The sequence below is a fragment of the Urocitellus parryii genome, chromosome 8, assembly GCF_045843805.1.
Source record: "Urocitellus parryii isolate mUroPar1 chromosome 8, mUroPar1.hap1, whole genome shotgun sequence".
NCBI lineage: Eukaryota > Metazoa > Chordata > Mammalia > Rodentia > Sciuridae > Urocitellus > Urocitellus parryii.
In genome coordinates, this window is record NC_135538.1 from 74,643,639 (window position 1) to 74,666,601 (window position 22,963).

Here is a 22,963-nt window from a genome sequence, read left to right on the forward strand (position 1 = left end):
TTTTGAACAGTAAGGGAGGGAAACCAGAGATAGTATGAGATAAATGGACTGTCTTAATTCGTTATGTGCCATTGTCTTATATATAGGACACCAGCAAAAATTGTAACGTTTTTGTAGGTGTCGTATAATATAGAACAATGTCCTATAATATAGGACACAGGAGGTTTCAATAACAATTTCGCGCTCGTGCATTTTCAGCGCCTTGTCCACTAGGTGGTGGTACTGAGTCCCTATTCGACCTACAGTTGTTTTTTTCACAACAACCTTTTGTACGTGAAGTAAACCCAATACATTTTTTCAAAATTTCAAGCTTGAAAAACAGCGCTCAAGTGAGCAGGGCGGGGAAAGCCCGGAAGAGGAGAAGCAAAGTGCCGGCAGCGGGGGAGCTCCCAGACTTTCGGGAAGGAGCGGGCTGTTCACGCCCTGTCCCGGCTCTAGGTCACCCGGGCGCCGCCGGGCACCCTTCCTAGGCGCAGATCAGCTGGGATTGCGTGCTGGTGCCGCGGCCACGGCTCCTACAGGCCACCGCAGCCAGCTGAGCCGCTGCAGTCGATCTTTGCTTGCAAAAGCACCCAGAAACGAAAGGCCGACCGGCTGGGCCCACGAACCACGTGACCAGCCCTAGTCACGTGACTCCGGAACCCCGCAGCTGACGTCTGTTACCCTGACAACTGCAGACCCGCATGGGCCTTTGGGGAAGCGCGGGATACCGAGGCAAAGGTAGGTATATATACAGGGCTAGCTCCCCAGCCACGTCGGGGTGGTGGGGGCTGTGCCTGCGACTGGGTCCTTGGAGCTTTCGAGGTTCGGGTCATCCGCCTTCTCCGCCCTGACTCCACTGTAAGCAAGTCTTTGTCTTCCCGCCAACTACCGAATCCGCGCTTTCTGGAGCCTGGACGCCCCGGGGCTGAAGGCCTTTTAGTGGGGTCAGCCCCTTACCCAGCCCTTGGGCCAAGACTTGAACTGCACCCACCCTGAACTGATGGAAATGCTACTAAAGGGAGGAGGTCTTTTTCTGTGTTTGGGGAAAGTACTGTCCGGGCCTCCAACCACTTACCCCACTCTCACCTCTGCAAAAGGAAACTGGGGTAGGCAGAGTAAGCCCCCAAAGTTGAGATTTTTATGGGAAAAGAACTCCGTGTTGCAAATCACTGTGTTCTTTTTTAAGGGGTTCAGTGCACCGATTTTTTGTGGTCGTCTTTGCTTCAAAAGAAACATGATTCGTTCCGATTTGTATACTGTATTAATTTTTAAGTATTCCAAATCCTAATAAATTCTCTATATCTGGAAACATTCCCATATCTGAAAAGTCTGTTTTGCCAAACTGTTGTTGTTGACTGGTAAAGTGCAGAAATCAGTTGAATCAGACTACACAACTGTTAGGCTTTGTAAGAAAAAGTGGCCCTTTGGTGTGCTGTTATAAAATTTAAGATTATATGTGAGGGCTTGGTTTGTGTTTGAGAGGTAACACACAGATAGGTATATATTTAGGAAATATTGTGAAGACCATCCTTTAACAATTTGATCTTAACAGATGAAAATGTAATTTTGGACCTCAAGTAGAAGGTAGGTTGTTGAAGCTAATGTGAAGGATTTCCTCAAAAGGTGTTTCTCTTTTGCCATTTAGTGTTTCCAGTGTTGTAAATAGTGTGTTTGCTTTGGGAAGCAAAAATTACTGATTATGGCTCAATATTCCAAAGAAGAGCTGGATGAAGAATTTGAACAGTTTATGAAGGAGGTAAGTTCATATTTTTAAAAGATGTTTGGTAAATTTGTCTCATGAGACTCTCATCTTTCAGGGCTGGGAATGTAGTTTGGTGGCAGAGTGCTTGCCTAGCATGTATGAGGCCCCGGGTTGGATCACCAGCGCAGCATACTGAACAAAAACAAGACAGTTATTTATTTGTATATTTTTCTTGTAATATTGGGGATTAAACAGGGCCTCATGCGTGTTAGGCAAGCACTGTATCACACCCCCTACCCCATATTTATTTTTACTAGGTCAAGAAAAGTAAAAATGCAAAATTATTCAATAATAAAATTTAATAAAACTTAAAAACAAAAAACAAAGATGCATCCTTAATTTTCCCTTTCACCTTATAATCAAACTATCACCGCCATCTTTAGAGTTTACCCATTATCTCTGTAGTTGGCTCCCATTTTAAATACTGCCACCTGCTCCTTCAATACCATCATCTCACCTGGCCTACTGGAGCTGTTCACAATTAATTTCCCAGTATTCCTTTCACCACACTGCAACCAGATGAAATGTTACATAAATCTGACTCTTAAAATGCTATTGGTATTCCTGTCATCACTTGTAGAATAAAATCTAAACTCCTTATGGTGTTGTGAAGCTCTTCATGATTTTGTTCACGTCTACCTCGCTCACTTTTTGTCACTCTACCCCTTCATCCACTTTATTCTACAACTGCCTTCCCTCCCTCCCCCCAACCCCTGACCCCACTTGTGAAGCTCATTTTTCTTCAAGGGCTTTGTGCTATCTGTTCCTCCACCAACCGTGTTTCCTTGTTTTCAACCTGGCTTGTAAAGATCTTAAATATCACTACCGCAGACAGGTTTTTTTTCTGTTTTGTTTTTGGTTTTGTTAGCCCAATGAAAAAATAACAGTAATTTCTTAGTATGCCATGTATACTTCTTACAGCACTTATCACCATTTATTACTTTTCTTGTATGGTTCTGTCTTCTACTTTCTATTGTAAGAATAGTTGTTCTGAGACATGTTGGCTGTAATTTCATTGCTATACATGCTTAATAATAGACCTAATAGATACTTAATTAATATCTACTGAATGAATAAAGGGTTCCACCACAGCCTATGTAGGTACATCAATGAAGGGTCCTTGTAAAGTATTTAGGAAAGCCACGTTTTAAAATGTTATATAGTATTCTCATTTATAAAGGAAATTTTGTATAATAGAAAGAACCTGAGTTTCATTATCTCATAGGAATAGCAATGCCTATTTTATAGAATTGTTTTAAGAATTTAAAAAGCATCTATCAATTGCCAGAATTTTACTCGGCATACAGAACAGGTCTTGATTTTTGAATTTGAATATGGGCAAATTTTAAAAATCAAATTTATAGAAAGTATTTTTATTTTGAAAGATTAATGGCAGTGCAATATAGGCCTTTTGGAAAATATTTTTCTTCTACCCATCATTGATGACCCCCCCAAAACACATACTCCAACATTGTCTCCTTCTCTCCTTGTCTATCTTCCTCTCGCATCCATTCTCAAATTATAAAAGATCTTGTCTCATGTTAGAGGTTTAGGTAAAGCAGTGTTTCATTTTTTTTCAGTGAAAACCATGATTTTTAAGAGTCACGCAAACTTCCTTGGACATTTTGATAAATTATTCAAACAGGTATTCAAAGTATAGTTTATCTCTTTGTTTTTAGAAGTGTGGTTTGACAAGCTTTTTAAAATTGGGTTTATTGAGATATAACTCACATGCTATACCATACAATTCACCCATTTAGCATGTATAATTCAGTGTTTTTAGAGTGATGTAACCATTGCCACAGTCAGTTTCAGGACATTTTTATTATTCCAGAAAGAAACCCATAGCTCTTAGACTTCCCCAACACCTCTTCCCTCCTTTCCCAGCCCAAGGCAACCACTCATCTTTTTCCTGTCCCTAAAGGTTTGCCTATTATGGCCATTTCATAGAAATGGACATACAGTGTTCTTTTGGGTCTACCTTCTTTTACTTAGCATAAAGTTTTCATGGTTCAATATTCATGTTATAGCATGCTTTAGCACCTCATTTGTTTTTATAGCTGAATTGTATGCTTTTGGATGAATATACCACATCTTGGTTATTCCCTTTTCACTTGATAGAAACTTGGAGTCTTTCCACTTTTTGGCAGTTATGTGTCTGCTCATAGCAGTATTCATATGAATTTTTGTGTGGATGTATATTTTCATTTCTTTTATATATACACATAGGAGTAAAATTGCTGTGTCATATGGTAATTCCAAGGTTAAACCTTGGAGGAACTGCCCGACTATTTTCTAGAGTGGTTTTGCTACTTATATTTTCACTAGCAGTGTATTAGTTTAATGAGGTTCCATTTTCTCTATATCCTTGCTAACACTAATTATCTGAGGACCAGCTTTTTGTTTGTTTTTTAATGACAAACCTGGAAAGCAGTGTGAAAGGTTTTGAGAGTGAGACACATTGCATTAGAATAATGGATTCTCTCCATATTTTTCTGATCTTTCCACAGGCCTACTCCTGACTTACAGATAAATAAACTAAGGAGAGAGAAATGGAATGTTTTAAGGGTGTAGTGATGTTTAGAGGCTAAGTAGAAAGAGATGCTACTAACAGGAATTCAGATAAGATAAAGAATATTTTTTCCCCTTCTATCCTTCCTACCTGTTATCAAGGAAGACAGAGTTTCTTTGGAACATTTTTAAAATTGACACTCTTTATAAGACATTGAAGTAGTTTTGTTTGGCAGGTGTAAGTGTGTGTGTGTGTGTGTTATATTGGAAGTTTCAAAGGCCACTCAGGAAACAGTATCCTGTGGGGGTGGGGGTGGGGGGAGGACCACATAGTATAGTGGAAAGTAGACAGGCTTTCAGTCAGAGACCTGAATAAGTTTGATTCTGTTTTTATACCACTTACTGACAATAGTACCTTGGGCAAGTTATTTAATCTCTGAGCTTCAGTTTTCTCATCAGTAAGTCTCTGTACAATAGCTTAAAAAACTAAGTCAGATAATCTAAAGGCAGGTTAGGTTCTGACATAGAACAGGCATGTAATGAATGCTGGTTTCTTCCCCAGAAAAAGTTTATGACATGGGAATGAAAAAGGATCAAGAACATAGTTCTAGAGAATCTTTTGTTAATAGCTTTGGGCTCTTTTGCCCATTTCCTTATGATATAGAAGGGTGGCAGTGACCACAGAACTCCAGAGTAACCTGATGGGAAGCAATGCTGCCGAAGTAAGTTTCAAGAAGAATTGGTCACCACTATTGTTATGGTTTTGATATTAGGTATCTCCCACAAAACTCCTGTGTTTCTACAGGAATATTCATAAGTAAAATGATTGAATTATGGGAACTGTAACCTAATCAACCCATTCTGATTTGAAGACAGGTAGGGCTTGGCTGGAGGTGGTGGGTCACTTGGGGCATGACCTAGAAGGGTTCATATTTCCCACAGAGATTTGGGTAAAGCAGTGTTTCATGTTTTTACAATGAAAACCATGATTTTAAGAGTCATGCAAAATTCTTTTGATATTTTGATTCATAAATTTTTCAAGAAGACTTTTCAAAAATGTATTTATCTTTATTTTTAAGGGCATGGTTCCACACATTTTTAAAATTAGGTTTTGGTCAGTTAGAAGGGTGACTGACAGTTGTCCTTTGTGTCATTTAGGAGGCCTTTGGAGCCCAAAGGAAAGCTCTTTTGGATGGAAACCAGATTTTAAGGAGTTGAGCAGTCAATTCAAGATTTGGTATATAGGGTAAAAGGGACTTGTCATGTTGCATTTTTTTTCCCCCAAAGTAGAGGGTATTCATTCTTTTTCTCCACATCAGTGTCAGGTGTTACACAGGGTGCTAGAGATGTGTTGCTGAGCAGGTTTTATAATCTGAGGTAAGCAGAGAGTTGAGAGCAGAGGGAGTGAAGATACAAAAGTGAAAGTGGATAATCAAGGAAAAAAGAACCCAGGGAAGAGAAGTGACTCCTTTGAGGTTCTGTTGGGGGTGGAGGAAAGTATTGTCTCCTCAGAGAGAGAGGAAGTGCCTTTTGAGCTTAGTGGTGGGGTGAGGGGAAGATAGGTGGTGTTTGACTAAGGTCTCAGTGAAGAGTTCACCTTACTGGCTAAGAGGGAAGAGGGAATTGGGATTAGAGTAGGAGATTTGAGAATACTCATTTTCTACACAGGAAAAGATAAATACAAATTTATCCAAGTTTATTAATCACTGACAAAATGCTCATTTCTCGGGTCAACACCATCTGCTCCACTGACTGAAATTCAGTTCTTCCTTGTTTTGAAATTGGAAATTTTGAATTCTGCGTTCTTAGAGTGACCCCAGGTGCTTTTAATCAACCACCACAGTCTGTAGATAATCTTTGGAAGATAGGATTATATTCTTTTTTTCCTTTCCTGAGCAAGTTTATTGATCATTTTCTTTTTGGTTGTTCTCTGAGTTTACTTGTTTAACTCTAGATATGAAATCAATGTTCAAAGACATATGCTTGATTTTCAAGTTCTTTGACCACCTCTGTTTATGGATATGAATTTATACATTATTGAGGATGATATCTGATAACTGTGGAACTAAAACATTTTAAAGGATAAATGTGATATTCTTTAATTTACAACTTATTTTGAAATTTAATAATTTGTATCTGATTCAGCTTTCAGATGATTCTTTTGAAAGTTCAAGCAAAACACTTAGACAACCTGAAAAAGAAATGAAGAAGAAAGATATAGTGCCTTGGTGGATAACTGAAGATGAGTTTGAAGATGGTGGTAAATATTGTTAATTTTTAGTTTTGAATAATTTCACCACAAGGGGTCAGTCAAGACTTTTAATTCTGGATTTTGTTCTGCACTATAAATATAAAAGGAAAATAATACTAATAGTGTGGCTTCTTGAGGTTTAAATTGATTTTCATGGTTTTTCACATTTTATTATATAATTGAAAATCTGTTTTTTTGCATTATCAGGTTATTTTACATTGAGATCATTATTCAAGGTGATGAATATTGTTATATATCATTGTATTTAATAGTGAATTGATATAAGGTGATTTAATAAGATATTCTTGCAGTGATCACGTGGGGAAGGTTTTAACAAATCCGTAGTTTTGGGTATCAGAGTTTATTAATTAGTAGTAAAAATAGAAATTATTTACTGCCTTAATGGTAAAGGACTCACTATTTCTGGCACATGTTTATGCCTTTACAAATGCAAAAGTATTTTCATGAGTGTTTTGTGCTAATGTATCATATGTATACTACCCACCGGTAACTTGGCAGTATCTGTATATCCTATATAGCACTATATATGGTACACTTAATTTATGATAATGCCATGTCAGTAAAGAACCCAGAGTGCTTCTATTTAAATATCTATGTTTTCAGTATTTGTGAATAAGTATAAGCACCATTTTGTGAACTGATAGAATTTCTCTCTTCTCTAGAAGATTTACCTGTGACTTTTATTATCTCCCATAAAATTGAGTCTGAATTTCTTAATGTGACAGTTGAGGCTATCTATAACCCAAATGGAACTTTCCCTTCTAAGCTCATATTTCCCAGTCACACTCAGTTATTCTGTATCTCCTTAAAACACCATTGACTCCCATACCTCTGATTGGCTCAGGAGTTTCTTGTCCTCCTTACCCAGTAAAGCTTGGCATCACTACTATGTGCAGTCCTTCAGTAACTCTTCTTGCTCCCTTGTCGACAGTTATTTTCTCCTTTGTTTTGAGGTGAGAACACCATAATAGCACTTGCACAGGTGTTGCTAATTGTAACCTGTAGGACTGCTTCTGCAGTTGGGAGCTTTGTGTAGGCAGAAATATCTCTTTTCCCTTATATCCTGGCCTTCAACAGTAAATAAGTGTGTTTAATAAATGAATGTTAGAGTAGATTCACTTCTTTGTTCTTAATACTATATAGTACATTAAGGGAACACCTTATTTAAAAAGTTTTAGTGCATTCTTTTTCATAAATACCCAAACCATGCAACAACATTAAAGTACACATATGAAGAATTATCTATTTACTTATTTTGGTACTGGGGATTGAACCCAGGGGCAATTTGCCACTGAGCCACATCTCTAGCCCTTTTTTTGTATTTTCAGACAGGGCCTCACTAAGCTACTTAGAGCCTCACTAGGTTGCTTAGAACCTTGCTAAGTTGTTGAGGCTGGCCTCGAACTTGTACTCCCCCTTGCTCAGCCTCCCAAGACACTAGGATTACAGGGGTATGCCACTGCACCCAGCTAAAGAATTGGTTTTTAGAATCTCCTTCCTTGTTAGTACTTGAAAAGAATATTATTTAATAAGATACCTCTGGTGCAGCCATTGACTTATTGCTCTAGGCTTATTTCCTCCAACACTTAATACTCTTTGGTCCAACTTCATTGATTTCATCTTCAAATGTGGCCTATTCCTCCCATTGTCGAGCCTTCATACCTGTTGTTGCCACTGCATGGAGTTGTCTTCCTTTTCCAGTTCACCTACTTATCTCCTCTTCTTCACATCTTGGTAGAAGTGTTACTTCCTTGCAGAAATATTATTTAGATTTTCCAGTCTTAGGACTCCCCCTGCCACTAACATCTTGTAGATTTCTTTCAGAATTCTAGAGTTGTTCACATTCAACTCTAGTCCGCATTTAACTCTCCATTTTCTAATAAACTCTTCAATTATAATGTAATTATTTTCTTATTGCCTGTCTTCTATCTTCATGAATGTGAATGTAAGTTTCAAAAAGGCAGGGATTTTTGTCTTTTTTTTTTTTTTCTTCCTCTTCACTGCTAAATCCCCAGCATTTAAAACGATGCACAGCACATACCAAACTAATGAATATTTGTTACCATTGTCTGCTTCCCTTATTAGACTTTAACCTTCATGGTGAGAACGGCCTTCATTGTATGGCAGGCATGAACACATAGGCACATAGTTTGTCAAAATATCTAAATAAAATAGATAATATTCAAAACCTTTGTATATAAACATAGATTATACTTTCTTGGAACTTTCAAGATTCATGGAACAATTTTTTAAAAGTAAAAAATTTCAAACATTTAGAAATAAGTAGAACATACCTCATATACATACCTTTATACAACAATTATTAATTCATGGTCAGTCATTTTTCATCTGTGTCTACTCTTTTTATACCCTTGTTTTAGTCAGCTTTTTTGCTGCTGTGACTAAAGGACCCAACCAGAACAATTTTAGAGAAGAAAAGTTTGAGTGCTCATGGTTTCAGAGGTATTAGTCCATAGAAGGCCGGCTCCATTATTCAGGGCTCCAAGTGAGGCAGAATATCATTTTCGAGGGAAGCAGATCACATGATGATCAGAAAGGAGAGAGAGACTCCACTCTCCAGATACAAAATATTTACCCTATAGCCATACCCCCAGTGAACCATTTCCTCCAGCCACACCCCACCTGCTTCCAGTCACCACTCAGTTAATCCCATCAGAGATTAATTAGCTGATTGGGTTAAAGCTGTAACTCAGTCATTTCTCCTCCAAATTTTCCATTGTCTCACACATGAGCTTTGGGGGACACCACATCTAAACCATAGCAACCCTCCCCCCAAACAATTACTGGCACTGTATCACTTCAGTCCACAGATATTGTAAAGTATCTCTTAAAATTAGAGAACTTTTAAAATATATATAAAACTTAACAAATATCAATAAAATTCCTTAATATGATATCTAATCAGTCATAAAACACTTTTAATATATTTAATATATATTAGTTTTAGAGACAAATTCACATTACAAAAGCTGTGAGAGATAACAGCTTCCTCTCCCCTAATAACAGATATCACATATTCTGGTATAAGAATCTCTACTGCAGTGAGCCACTGTTTCCAACATTGTAGGAATGATGACTTTGAAAGATCTTTTAATGTTTCCTTTTAACTCAAAGGAGTAGGGGTGTAGCTCAGTGGTAGAGTACTTGCCTAGCATGTAGGAGGCCCTGAGTTCAATCCCCAGCACCCCCAAGAGAAAAGAAATCATAAAATGTTTCCTTCTATTTTTCTTGAAGTGCTGTTTACACTAATGAAAAATTTGGGCTAATTCTGTAATTGTCCATCCTTGTACCTACCTTTCCCATTCTCGTATTTCATTATGCTGGTTCATACTGTCCATACTTTTTTCTGAGTGTTATGAGTCAAGCAACAAAATTTCTAAGTAAAGAGAGAACAGGGAATAAGGCAGAAGAAAAGTGATATGGCATAGTATATTAAGTATTTAATTTATAAATGAATTCTCTTAAAATCTCTTAGGTGATTTTAAGAGAGTTCAAATACTTTAATAATTTTTTAAATCTCATGCAAATTTTTGAAATTTTCTCTTTAGTAAAATGTACACCAGACAAAAAGAGCAATACCCTTTTCTTTTGAAAATTCTAGGATGGGTTTTTTATTTAACAGAGGAGATTCATTTTGTAGCAACTGTGTACAAAAATAATATAACAGTATTATTGTGTTGGCATAGTGATCAAACAGTTCTCTGAACATAAATATCCAGCCACATTCAATTCTATTCCCAGGCCTGCTTGGAACAAATGTAAGCTATTTGAAAACAAAGAAGACTTCTCAACCTGTTGTGGAAACAGAAGAGGATTCTGCTGAAAAAATTCAATTTCTGAAGAGCAGTGGAACCTCTATCTTAAGTGTTGACAGCTTAGAAACAAATGGTAAGAAATTTGAGGGATATGAGTCAATAAGTTATTAATTCATATGCTTATATCAGAATTTTTATAAAAATTAATTCATAACTATCTTGGATCCTTCTTTACCGAAGCATACAGATTTCATATTTTCCCAGATGTTAGAATTGCAACTCTTCAGAAGCCTTAAACCTTCCATGTTGATTTTGATTATTAATTATTTGGTAGGTGAAAGATTAAGTAAATTTTAAACTTTCGTTAAACTATTTATGTATATATGTATATGAATAAATGCTTCATTCAAATTTTGTGAAAATTTTTATATTAATAAAATACTTTTATGCTTTCTATTTAGAACTAGTAGTTTCTGAGCTGAATCATAGTATTATTGGATTGGGATTGGACACATTAGAAGAACAAGAGGAAAAAGAACAGTTTTTTGCCAGGCTTGAGAAAGGCTTGACTTCATCCATTGATTATTCAAGATTGAATAAGGAATTGGATTCTAATGATTCCACGCATTGTAAAGCTTTACATAGGTAAAGTAATAATATAAACTATTAACTATGTTTGTGTTTTTCTGTGTTTTTGGAAGATTGATATGTGCATGAACTCAAATAGTTACTAACAGATAAAATAAATCTTGAATTTTTTTTAAACTTTATTCATTTTTATAGTCAAGATTTTTCTGTGTACGAACATAATATATATACCTTAAATTTCATATGTAAGATACTATAGAAAATAGTACGCTTCTTACTAGGAAATAGGTGATTTTAAAAGAGTTCGAGTTACATTATACATTTAGAGGGCAGAGGGGAGAAAAGAACAGAAAGGGAAGTAAGAACCAGGCAACCAGGAAGCAAAGACAAGTTTTGGTCTGTGTCTTACATCACTGTATGGCAGTTAATTCTTATTATAACAATAATAGGAAACCTCATTCATCCTAGAAACCGTAGTTGCCTGAGCTGGTCCTCTCCTAAACACAGTAGACCATTGCCATTCTTAAGACCTTTGTGGAACCTGAGGTCTTTAATTTCCTCAGGTTAGTTAACCATGTTATTGTTTTTGTTATAAATAGAAATCCAATTATGATTTTATTTAGGATTTCAAGAAACAAGGTCCTCTGGTTATTAGAGTGCCTAGTCTCAAGAAGATTCACTTTTACAAACAGTGGATAAAGCAATACATTTACTGGCATGAACTGTTCAGGGGTCTGAGAATTTTTTTAAAGATTTTTTTAAGATGGACACAATATCTTTATTTTCATGTGGTGCTGAGGGTGGAACCAAGAGCCTCACATGTGCTAGACAAGTGCTCTACCACTGAGCTATAATCCCAGGCCCTAGGGTCTGAGACTTTTACCCTGCTTGTACATTAAAAAGTTAGCTTTCCAATCTTTGGATGTTGACAGTAAATACTAGATTCCTGTGTCAGAAACGAAAGTCCTTATTTCTCAGAACAGAAGCAATATTGCATTGCTTCTTCATTCCCCATACTGCTGGGGTAAGATCAAGGATCCATGTCTGCACATGTAGTAGGTAGGTGGCATTTACAGAAAAGGAACACTGACCTTGAGAAATCTATTGCTTTTATTTTAAATGGAAACAGGCCAGCTTTGAGGGGTAAAAACATTGCCTAATGCCTCAAGATAGCTTACTGCAAACACAGCCCCGAGATGGCTTGGTAAAAATTGGTCAAAGCTGTTAATTTTGGCATACCTAGAAAGAACATGCAGGGACATACGGGGACCATAGCAATTGTCTCTCCCAGATTAAGCACGTATAGGTTTATTGGCCACATTTTTTTTGCTGCTTTGCAATATTCCTTAACTTTTTCTCATTTTTCAACAATATTCTCAACTATTAGTATTTCTGCTCTGGAACATTCTGATCAGAATGCTGCATAGCATTGAGTATGCAATATTAGGTGTTGTTGCTATTACCATTATTATAGTCTTATGGTTTTTCAGGTCTGCTCGTGACCCTCAAGATTGAAAAAGTAGAACTGTTTCCTTAGTTTGAAAGAACACAGTACTGATGTATCCAATTTAATTAAAACATGTTCAAACAACTTGGCCCTTTGAGGGGCAGGGAGTTGGGGTGTTTTTGGTTTGAGGCTCCTATTCAACTTTCTTTCAAGAATTAATGGTTAATGAGCATGTCAATACTGACCTTGGTCCCCCACCCTTCCCCACCCCCTTGTTGCTGGTTCTTATACTTTGTTGTCACCTTCTTTACTGAAGATTAGAAATTATCTACAAGTCATGAGATAAGTGTATCCATTTACACATTACACATTATGTATAAAATTATTTGTATATAAATTTAGGAAGTGGCATTTTTTTCTTTGATAATGTGTGCAGCAACAGTTAGTCTTAGGCTTTGAAGATCCTTGATTTTTCAAAACATTTTTCTTATAGCTCCCAAATTTTTAGCTTTGGTAGGACAAGAGTACTTGAAGATATATGTAATTTTAGCACACACAAAGGATTGTTTGAAAAAAATATTGTTAACAGTAATACTTCATGTTAAATATTTTTTCCAGTTACCAAGCTAATGTGGAATTAACTGACATCGAACATGAAACTGAATCAAAACATGAAGAATCCCCAGGTAATTTCATTGGTTTTAAATTTTATAATATTTGAAAAAATAATATAATTTTTAGTAGAGACACTGCCCACTGCCGAGAGAATAATAATGAAAAGGTGAATTGTAGTGTTTTGGAAAGAGCTTTGAACAGGTAGAGTGGTGTTCCCTGTTATTAAAAGTGAACGGCTGCCTCATTTGTTGAGAGTGGGCCAGGACCAATTGGAAAGACCGGAAAAAGAGTTTCTGTGCCAGTCTAGGAAAGGGTGAAGCCAAGACAAAGACCTCCAAAGCACTGGGGTGGGAACTACACCTTTTTTCATCATTTGATTTTCAGCATGTCTATGTTTTTAATGTTTAAATGGTTTTCTTATAGAGATCATATAACCAAGTTTTGTACTTTTGTCTAATATGACCACCTCAGACTTCAAATTGATGTGTTTCTACCCTTTATAAAAACATTCTTATTGGTATGGTTGTTACTGCTTTGCCAGTATTTTCTCTTTTCCATCATTGTTGTTACTTTTGTCCTGCATTCTATTGGGTTATTTATAACGCTTCATTTTATTTCTTCTTTTGGCAATTTAGTTATGACTCTTTGTTGTATTTTTTTCTTAGTTGCCATCTTATTAACAATGAATAACTTTAGAGTTTACTTTCAAATAATGTTATTCCACTTCTTTTACATGAACATTAGCAATAGTAAACTCTCCATTTTGCTATTTTTATCAACATTCTTCTTCTATATTGTTGTAAATAAGTTCTACTTATATAAAGATTTACATTGATCCATTTGCTTACCACTCCCAGTGCATTGTATTCCTTTGCATAGATTTCTACCTCAAATTATTTTCCTTCAACATGAAGAAACTCTTTTAATGTTGTTTGTAGTTCAGGTGACTGCTCAGAAGAAATCATAACAGTTTTCATTTGTCTGAAAATATATTTTGCTTTCATCTTTGAAGAATACTTTTGCTCAATATAGAGTTTAGATTTTTTTCTTTGAACGCTAATTTCATTCTATTGTCTTCTGACCATAGTTCTCATGAGAAGTTCCTGAAATTCCTGTTATTGTTATTTTGTATATCCATTTGTCCCTTGGTGTCTGTGGGGGACTGGTTTCAGGATTCCCTACAAATACCACAATCTGCAGGTGCTCAAGTCCCTTATATAAAGTGGTATATAATATTTGCATTATGAACTATACACATCTTTTCATATACTTTCAATCATCTCTAGTTCATTTACAATGCTTAATACAGTGAAAGTACTGTCTAAGTATTTGTTATACTGTCTTATTTAGGGAAGTTAACAAGTAGTCTGTATGTTCAGTTCAGATAGAGTTGTTTGTTTTTTCTCTACATTTTCAATTCAATGATGATTGAATCCAAAGATGAAGAGGGATATAGAAGGCTCGCTGAATATTATATTCTCTCTATTTCCAAGACTTTCTCTTTTCCTTGTTTTCTGGGAGATTGATTATATTGTGTCTTGGTATGTCTTTCTTGTACTTATCCTGTTCAAAATTTGAAGTTGATTGAGCATCATTATAGTTTCCATCAAAATAAAAACTTCTTCAAATATTTCTGCTTCTTGCCACCTGCCCTCTGATCCTAATTACAAATGTGTGAGAACACAAAATTTTGCCCTATAGGTTACTGGGATGGTTCCATCTTTAAAAGTCTTTTAAACATTTACCCTTGTATTCTAGTTTCTATTGCTATAGCTTCTAGTTAATTGATCTTTTCTTTAATCTGCTGTGAATTACATATATCCATTTGTTTTTGTTTTTTCCCCTTTCACTATAGGAATTCCTTTCGGATTTTAAAAATTTCTTTCTTATGTTCATTTTTTTCAAGTCTCGAATATTAGTCATCGTCTATGGATTACAGCATTTGTTGAGTTCTGGATAGTTTTACCTTGGCTTTTTTTTTTTTTCCTGGTTATGGGATACTTGCTTCATATTTTGGATATTGTGGGGTTTACATTGTTGAATATCTAGACTTTATTTTCTTCTTTTAAAACTTGAGCTTTGTTCTGGTAGATAGTTGACCCTGCCACTTGATCCTTTTGAGGCATATGTTTCTTAGGGGAAATTTAGAGTAGCCACTATAAGTATCATTTAACCCTACTCTTAAGACGTATCCCTTCTGAGGTTTCTACTTAATGTCCCCAGTGATCAGTGCAGACTTTCCACTCGAGCAGGCTATTGCTGAGTCTTCTTGCTTATGAACTCTGGGAATTGTCCAGCCTACAGCTTTGCAGTTGTTCTTGGCTCAACCTACACTTTAGCAGCTTAGCATTTAGTATAGGCTCAAGGGAGACACTGGGAAATTTTCCAAAACTGTTTCTACATACCTCCCTCCTCTCTTGATTACTGCCCTACAACTTTGGATTGCCTCAGCCTTTCTAAACTCTTGTCTCCTCAATTCAATGAGCTGTCCTCCCATTCCCTGCTTAGCATTGCAGAATATTCACACCCTCAGGTAGTTGTGAGGCTCATCTTGTGTTTATAATTTAGGATTGTGATTCCTTTAGGAATCACATTTTCACTGCCAGTTATTCAGTGTTTGAAAACAACTGTTTTATACATTTTGTCCAGTTTACTAATTGTTTGCAAAGGAAGTTAAATATAGTTCCTGTAAGTAACTCTAGTACAACTGAGGAAAAAGTTCTTTGAATTGCATTATATTTAAAGTTTACAGCTAAATTTTCTAGAAAACAATGAAAAATGTCTCCAAAGGATCTTTTACACTGAATATGGTTTACTGTGTCTAAATTCGAAGAACATTTTCTGTATATGAAAATATTTTCAGTCACAAGAGTAAAGAATATCTGGAATATGTACCATCTTCTTGCCAAAAATGTCAGAGTGTATGAGTTAATATTCTCATTATTTTCTAAACAATATGTAAGAGCCTGAATACTAAGTGATATTTGTCATATAAAAATCACTCAATTTGGTTTTGCTCTTTCATTATTATATGAATTTGCCTTGGTACTTGTTTCTGAAATATTTGATAATGCTGTTTTCTTTCCCTTTATCTTGTCTTTCTCATTTCTGTGAGAAATGTCAATGACATTTCCTTTTTATTTCTGACTGACTTTATTCATGGCAGACTCCCAGGAAGGGGGTTAGTTATTCATATGTTGTATGGGAGTATTTGCCTTTGGCTGTTCAGTTACTGAATGAGTGTATTAAAATATAGTTTGGAATAATATAAATTGCATTAGCAGTTTTCCCATTCAGATATTTGAAGGGATCAAGGTAGAACTCATTGGTTGAGCCCTTGCCTAGTATGTATGAGGCTCTGGTTTTAATCCCCAGCACTACAACAACAACAACAACAAAGTAAGATTTGGCTTTATTTACTTGTTAAGTACAAGACTACCTAGCTAAATAATGCTAGCAACAATAATTACTATTATTAGCTGACTCTTGGGTATATTATATGTGAACTGCTGTTCTGAACACTATAATGCTTAATCTTCTCGGCAGTCCTTTGAGATACATACTATTATCACCCCACTTTACAACGGGAAAAGTGAAACTAAAAGAGTTTGTGACCTGCCATCAGTTCTATAGCTAAATGTAGTAGAACAAAGAATTGATCTATGTCTTCTGTCTGCCTCCAGGTCATGCTGTTAAGCACTATGCTGTACTGTCTGAACTGTTTCTTACACTGCCTCTCTGTATTTGCTTATACACTACAACCCCTACCATTGAGTCCCAGATCCAAGCAGTTACCTGATTTCAACGTCATACTCTGCCATATTTCCTCTCTCCTTGTTCAACTTTTCTTAAGTAACTCTAACCTCTGAGGTTACTTAAAATTTGATGGTCTGTCCAGTGTGGTGGTTCATGCCTCTAATCCCAGTGATTTAGGAAACTAAGGCAGGAGGATTACATATTTGAGGCCAACCTCAGCAATGTAGCAAAACCCTCTCTCAAAGTAAAAAATAAAAAGAACTAGGATATAGCTCAATGGCACAATTCCATTAGAATACTAAAATTTTAATAATCTTATATTAGGCCTATCACCTACAAGTATGTTGAATACCAAGTAATTGTCATTACTATTATGAGAATTTTCTTATATCCACTGTTGCTTAGAAAGTACCAAACATCACTCCTATGTGAAAAAGAAACTTAAAATGAGCCAGGTATGGTGGTGCATGCCTACAATCCCAGTGATTCAGGAGACTGAAGCAGAAGGATCATAAGTTTTAGGTCAGCCTCAGTAACTTAGTGAGACCCTCAGCAACTTAGCAATATCCTGTCTCTGGGCTGTGGATGTAGCTCACTGGTACCATGCCCCTGATTTCAATCCCCAGTTCAGAAAAGAAAGAAAGAAGAGCTTCTCAGTCCTTGAATATAGGTACTGAAGCAATTAACTAGCTAATCTAGCTTGTCTACCTCAATTACAGTACATCTGCTGTTCCAAACTAATTTTTAATTGATTTTTTAAAATAAATGACAGCAGAATGCATTACAATTCATATTACACATATAGAGCACAAATTTTCATACCTCTGGTTGTATATAAAGTATGTTCACACCAATTTGTGTCTTCATACATGTATTTTGGATAATGATGTCCATCACATTCCACCATCATTGCTAACCCCCTGCCCTATCTAGAGTTTGTCTATTCCTCCCTGCTCCCCTTTTCTACCCCACCCTGAGTTCTTTAAATTGCATTATACTTAAAGCTAAATTTTCCAGAAAATGAGAAATGTCTTCAAAAGGGATCTTTTACACTGACTATAGTTTACTGTATCTAAATTCTAAGAATATTTTCTGTATATGAAAATATTTTCAGTCACAAGAGTAGAGAATATCTAGAATATATACCATCTTCTTGCCAAAAAGGTAAGAGTTATAAGTTAATATTCTCATTATTTTCTAAACAATATGACCTTATATCAGAGAAAGTGACCTATATCAGAGAAAACATTTGGCATTTGTTTTTATGGGATTGGCTAACTTCACTTGGGAATCCTCTTCAACTCCATCCATTTACCTGCAAATGCCATGATTTTATTCTCTTTTATTGCTGAATAATATTCCATTGTGTATATATGCCACATTTTTCTTTATCCATTCATCTATTGAAGGGCATCTAGGTTGGTTGCACAGTTTAGCTATTGTGAATTGTGCTGCTATAAGCATTGATGTGGCTGTGTCCCTATAGTATGCTGTTTTTAAGTCCTTTGGGTATAGACCAAGGAAGAGGAATAGCTGGGTTAACTGGTGGTTCCATTTCAAGTTTTCCAAGGAATCTTCATACTGCTTTCCATATTGGCTGCAACAATTTGCAATCCCACCAGCAAAGTATGAGTGTACCTTTTTCCCCACATCCTCACCAACACTTATTGTTGTTTGTCTTCATAATAGCTGCCATTCTGACAGGAGTGAGATGAAATCTTATAGTAGCATTTGATTTGCATTTCTCTGTTAGCAATGATGAACATTTTTTTCATATATTTGTTGATTGATTGTATATCCTCTTCTGAGAAGTGTCTGTTCATGTCCTTGGCCCATTTATTGATTGGGTTATTAGTTTTCTTGGTGCTTAGCTTTTTGAGTTCTTTATATACCCTAGAGATTGTGCTCTATCTGATGTGTGAGGGGTAAAGATTTGCTTCCAAGATGTAATCTCTTTACTCACTTCACAGATTGTTTCTTCTGCTGAAAAGAAACTTTTTAGTTTGAGCCCATCCCATATATTGATTCTTGCTTTTAATTTTTGTACTAAAGGAGTCTTATTAAGGAATTTGGGGCTAATCCCACAGGATGAAGATTAGGGCCTACTTTTTCTTCTATTTAATGCAGAGTCTCTGGTTTAATTCCTAGGTCTTTGATCCACTTTGAGTTGAGTTTTGTGCGTGGTAAGAGATAGGGATTTAATTTCATTTTGTTGCATATGTATTTCCAGTTTTCCCAGCACCATTTGTTGAAGATGCTATCTTTTGTCCAATGCATGGTTTTGACACCTTTGTCTAATATAAGATAACTGTAATTATGTGGGTTAGTCTCTGTGTCCTCTATTCTGTACCATTAGTTTACCAGTCTGTTTGGTGCCAATACCTTGCTGTTTTTGTTACTCTTGCTCTGTAGTATAGTTTAAGATCTGGTATAGTGATGCTGCCTGTTTCACTCTTCCTGCTAAGGATTGCTTTAGCTGTTCTGGGTCTCTTATTTTTTCCAGATGAATTTCATGATTGCTTTTTTTATTTCTGAGGAATGTCATTGGGATTTTTTAATGAGAATTGCATTAAATCTGTATAGTGCTTTTGGAAGTATGGTCATTTTCATAATATTAATTCTGCCTATCCAAAAGCAAGGTGGGTCTTTCCATCTTCTAAGGTCTTCTTTGATTTCTTTCTGTAGGGTTCTGTAGTTTTCATTGTATGTATTTTTTCCCTCTTTTGTTAAGTCGATTCCCAAGTACTTTATTTGTTTTGAGGCTATTATAATGGGTTAGTTTTCCTTGTTTCCCTTTCAGATGATTTGTCACTGACATACAGAAATGCCTTTGATTTATGTGTGTTGATTTTATATCCTGCTACTTTGCTGAATTTATTTACTAGTTCTAGAAGTTTTCTGGTAGAGCTTTTTGGGTCTTCTAGGTATAGAATCATATTGTCAGCAAATAGTGCTAATTTAATTTCTTCTTTTCCTATACATATTCCTTTAATTTCTTTTGTCTAATTGCTCTGGCCAGTGTTTCAAGAACTATGTTAAATAGAAGTGGTGTAAGAGGGCATCCCTGTCTTGTTCCAGTTTTTAGAGAAAATGCCTTCAATTTTTCTCCATTTAGAATGATGTTGGCCAGGGGCTTAGTGTAGATAGCCTTTACGATGTTGAGATATGTTCTTATTATTCCTAGTTTATCTAGAGTTTTGAACATGAAGGGGTGCTATATTTTGTCAAATGCTTTTTCTGCATCTGTTGAGATGATCATATGATTCTTATCTTTGAGTCTACTGATGTGATGAATTACATTTATTGATTTCCATATGTTGAACCATCTTGCATCCCTGGGGTGAATCCCACTTGATCGTGGTGCATGATCTTTTTGATATGCTTTTGTATTCGATTTGCCAGAATTTTTTGAGAATTTTTGCATCTATGTTTATTAGAGATATTGATCTGAAGTTTTCTGTCTTTGTGTCTTTGTCTGGTTTTGTAATCAGGGTGATATTGGCCACATAGAATGAGTTTGGAAGAGCACCCTCTTTTTCTATTTCCTGAAATAAATTGAAGACTATTGGTATTAGTTCTTCTTTAAAGGTCTTGTAGAACTCAGCTGTGTATCCATCTGGTCCTGGGCTTTTCTTGGTTGGTAGGCTTCTGATGGTGTCTTCTATTTTCATCACTTGATATCGGTCTGTGTAAATTGTGTATATCATCCTGATTTCAATTTGGGCAAATTGGATGACTTAAGAAATTTGTCGATGCCTTCAATATCTTCTATTTTACTGGAGTATAGTTTTCAAAATAATTTCTAATTATCCTCTATTTCTGTAGTGTCTGTTGTGATATTACCTTTTTTGTCACGTATGCTGGTAATTTGAGTTTTCTCTCTCCTTCTCTTCATTAGCATAACTAAGGGTCTGTCAATTGTTTTTCAAAGAACCAACTTTTTATTTTGTCAATATTGTTCAATTGTTTCTTTTGTTTCAATTTCATTGATTTCAGCTCTAATTTTAATTATTTCCTGCTTTCTAATGTTTTTGGTGTTGATTTGTTTTTCTTTTTCTAGGGCTTTGAGATATAATGTTAGGTCATTTATTTGTTGACTTTTTCTTTTAAGGAATGAACTCCATGCAATGAACTTTCCTCTTAGTACTGCTTTCAAGTGTCCCAGAGATTTTGATATGTTGTGTCTATGTTCTCATTGACCTCTAAGAATTTTTTAATCTCCTCCTTGATGTCTTCTGCAACTCATGCTCATTCAGTAGCATATTGTTTAATCTCCAGGTATTGGAGAAATTTTTATTTTTTACTTTGTCATTGATTTCTAATTTCAATCCAATATTTATTTATTTTGTTATTTAACTTCACTTGATTTTCTTCTTTGATTAGCTTTTTCTTTAGGGTACTACCTCCCTCAGCTGATTTTCATTGTTTTTCGTTTCCTCTTCACGGAATATTTTTCCAAGGATGTTTTGTAGTGCCAATTTTTAGGTATAAATTCTTTTCACTTTTGTTTATCAGGGAAGGTTTTTATTTCATCATCAAATCTAAAGCTTAATTTTCCTTGATAAAATATTCTTGGTTGGCATCCATTTTCTTTCAGAGCTTGATATGTCATTTTAGGATCTTCTAGCTTTCAGGGTCTGTATTGAAAAATCTGCAGTTATCTTAATGGATTTTCCTCTATATGTAATCTGATTCCTTTCTCTCATGGCTTTTTAAATTATCTCCTTATTTTGTATGTTGGGCATTTTTATTATAGTGTGCCTTGGTGTGGATCTGTTGTGATTTTGTACATTCAGTGTCCTGTAGGCATTTTGAATTTGGATTTCCAGTTCATGATTCATGTTTGGAAAGTTTTGTGATATTATTTCATTGAATAGTTTATTCCTTTGGTTTGGACCTCTGTGCCCTCCTCTATCCCAGTAACTCTTATATTTGGCCTTTTTATGCTGTCCCATATTTCTTGAATGATTTTTTACCATTATCACTGTGTGGTCTATGTTCTTTTCAAGATTTATTTTGTCTTTATTGTCTGATGTCTTGTCTTCCAAGTGGTCTACTCTTGGTGATGCTTTCATTTGAGCATTTGATTTGATTTATTGTTTTTCATTTCAAGGATTTCTGTGTGTGTGTGTGTGTGTGTGTGTGTGTGTGTGTGTGTGTGTGTGTGTTTAGAACCTCTGTCTCCCTGTTGAGGTGATATTTTGCTTCCTGTATTTGTTTATGTAGCTCCTTGTTGAAATGATCTTTCACTGCCTGTATTTGCTCTCTTATATCTTCCTTGAGTTCACAGAACATTTTAATCATATATATCCTGAACTCCTTTTCTATCATTCTGCTGTAGCTGCCAAGGATTCTAATAAGGTGGTGTCTTGATTTGTTTGAGGCACTTTATTCCCTTGTCTTTTCACTTTGCTTGTATGTCTTCCCTTCTAGCTCTGTGGGTCCTGGGTGGTGTTGTTTTTACCCTACATGTTTATAGTGCTCTTGTGGGGTTCTAACACCTCTCCTTTGTGTGGAAGGACAATGTTAACAGAACCTAATATCAACAATATACCATCTATGAACAAATTGTTTCTATTAAGATGTTTAGAGTTTGGTCTCAGTGTACAGAAATGTTGGATTTGGTCATTATCTATAATAAGTAGTTTGTAAAAGGGTTTACAGTTTATGATGGTGGACAATGACCTGGGGGTGGGGCATAGGACGATAAGCTGAGGAGGCAGGATGTGAGGATATAGAATTGATATATCTTAGGAAGGGTGAAAGAGAAATCTAATGAAGAGGGTTAGTTGCAAGAGAATAGACAAAGTAATTTAAGGTAGACAAGTACAAGGTAAGGCAGTAGAGTACATAAAACAAACACACATGTGTATTTAGAAAAAAAGGATGTTAAAATCATAAAAATTAGAGAAAAAGAAAGGAAAGAAGGAAAAAGGGCATATACAACACCTTTATATTATATTATTCAGATGCTCCAGATCTCAAAATCCTATTTCATGCAAAGTTCTTGTTTTTACATATGTTGGGAATGTGAGAGTGGGAGGATAGAGAGGTATAAGAAAAAAGTGGGGAAAAAAATGCTAGAAGGAAGAAACCAGGATTGTTGATAGTTTTAGAGATCCCTATTGTCCCTGCTTCTCTTCTCATCCAATAGGTGGGTTGTCTGTTGTAAGCTGGTGTCTCTGCCCTCAGGATGGTGGAGGTAACCCAGGGTGGGATGGCTGGTCCTAGTGCAGGGTGCCTGGAAGCAGTGA

General features: G+C 35.8%; 1 protein-coding gene and 1 non-coding gene across 2 annotated transcripts in view; both read left to right on the forward strand.

Annotated features, from left to right (window-relative positions):
• The first annotated feature begins 649 nt into the window (after window positions 1-649).
• The window catches only part of Cep162 (centrosomal protein 162), an 83,853-nt gene continuing 61,539 nt past the window's right edge, over window positions 650-22,963 (forward strand). The window contains exons 1-6 of the mRNA XM_026411356.2: window positions 650-720; window positions 1,628-1,738; window positions 6,401-6,515; window positions 10,290-10,436; window positions 10,765-10,948; window positions 12,957-13,024. Coding sequence (XP_026267141.2) covers window positions 1,682-1,738; window positions 6,401-6,515; window positions 10,290-10,436; window positions 10,765-10,948; window positions 12,957-13,024 — 571 coding nt within the window. The 5' untranslated portion in view covers window positions 650-720; window positions 1,628-1,681. The remainder of the gene's footprint in view (window positions 721-1,627; window positions 1,739-6,400; window positions 6,516-10,289; window positions 10,437-10,764; window positions 10,949-12,956; window positions 13,025-22,963) is intronic.
• On the forward strand, window positions 9,667-9,738 carry Trnaa-agc (transfer RNA alanine (anticodon AGC)). Its single transcript has one exon. It is a non-coding gene; the product is annotated as a tRNA-Ala (tRNA).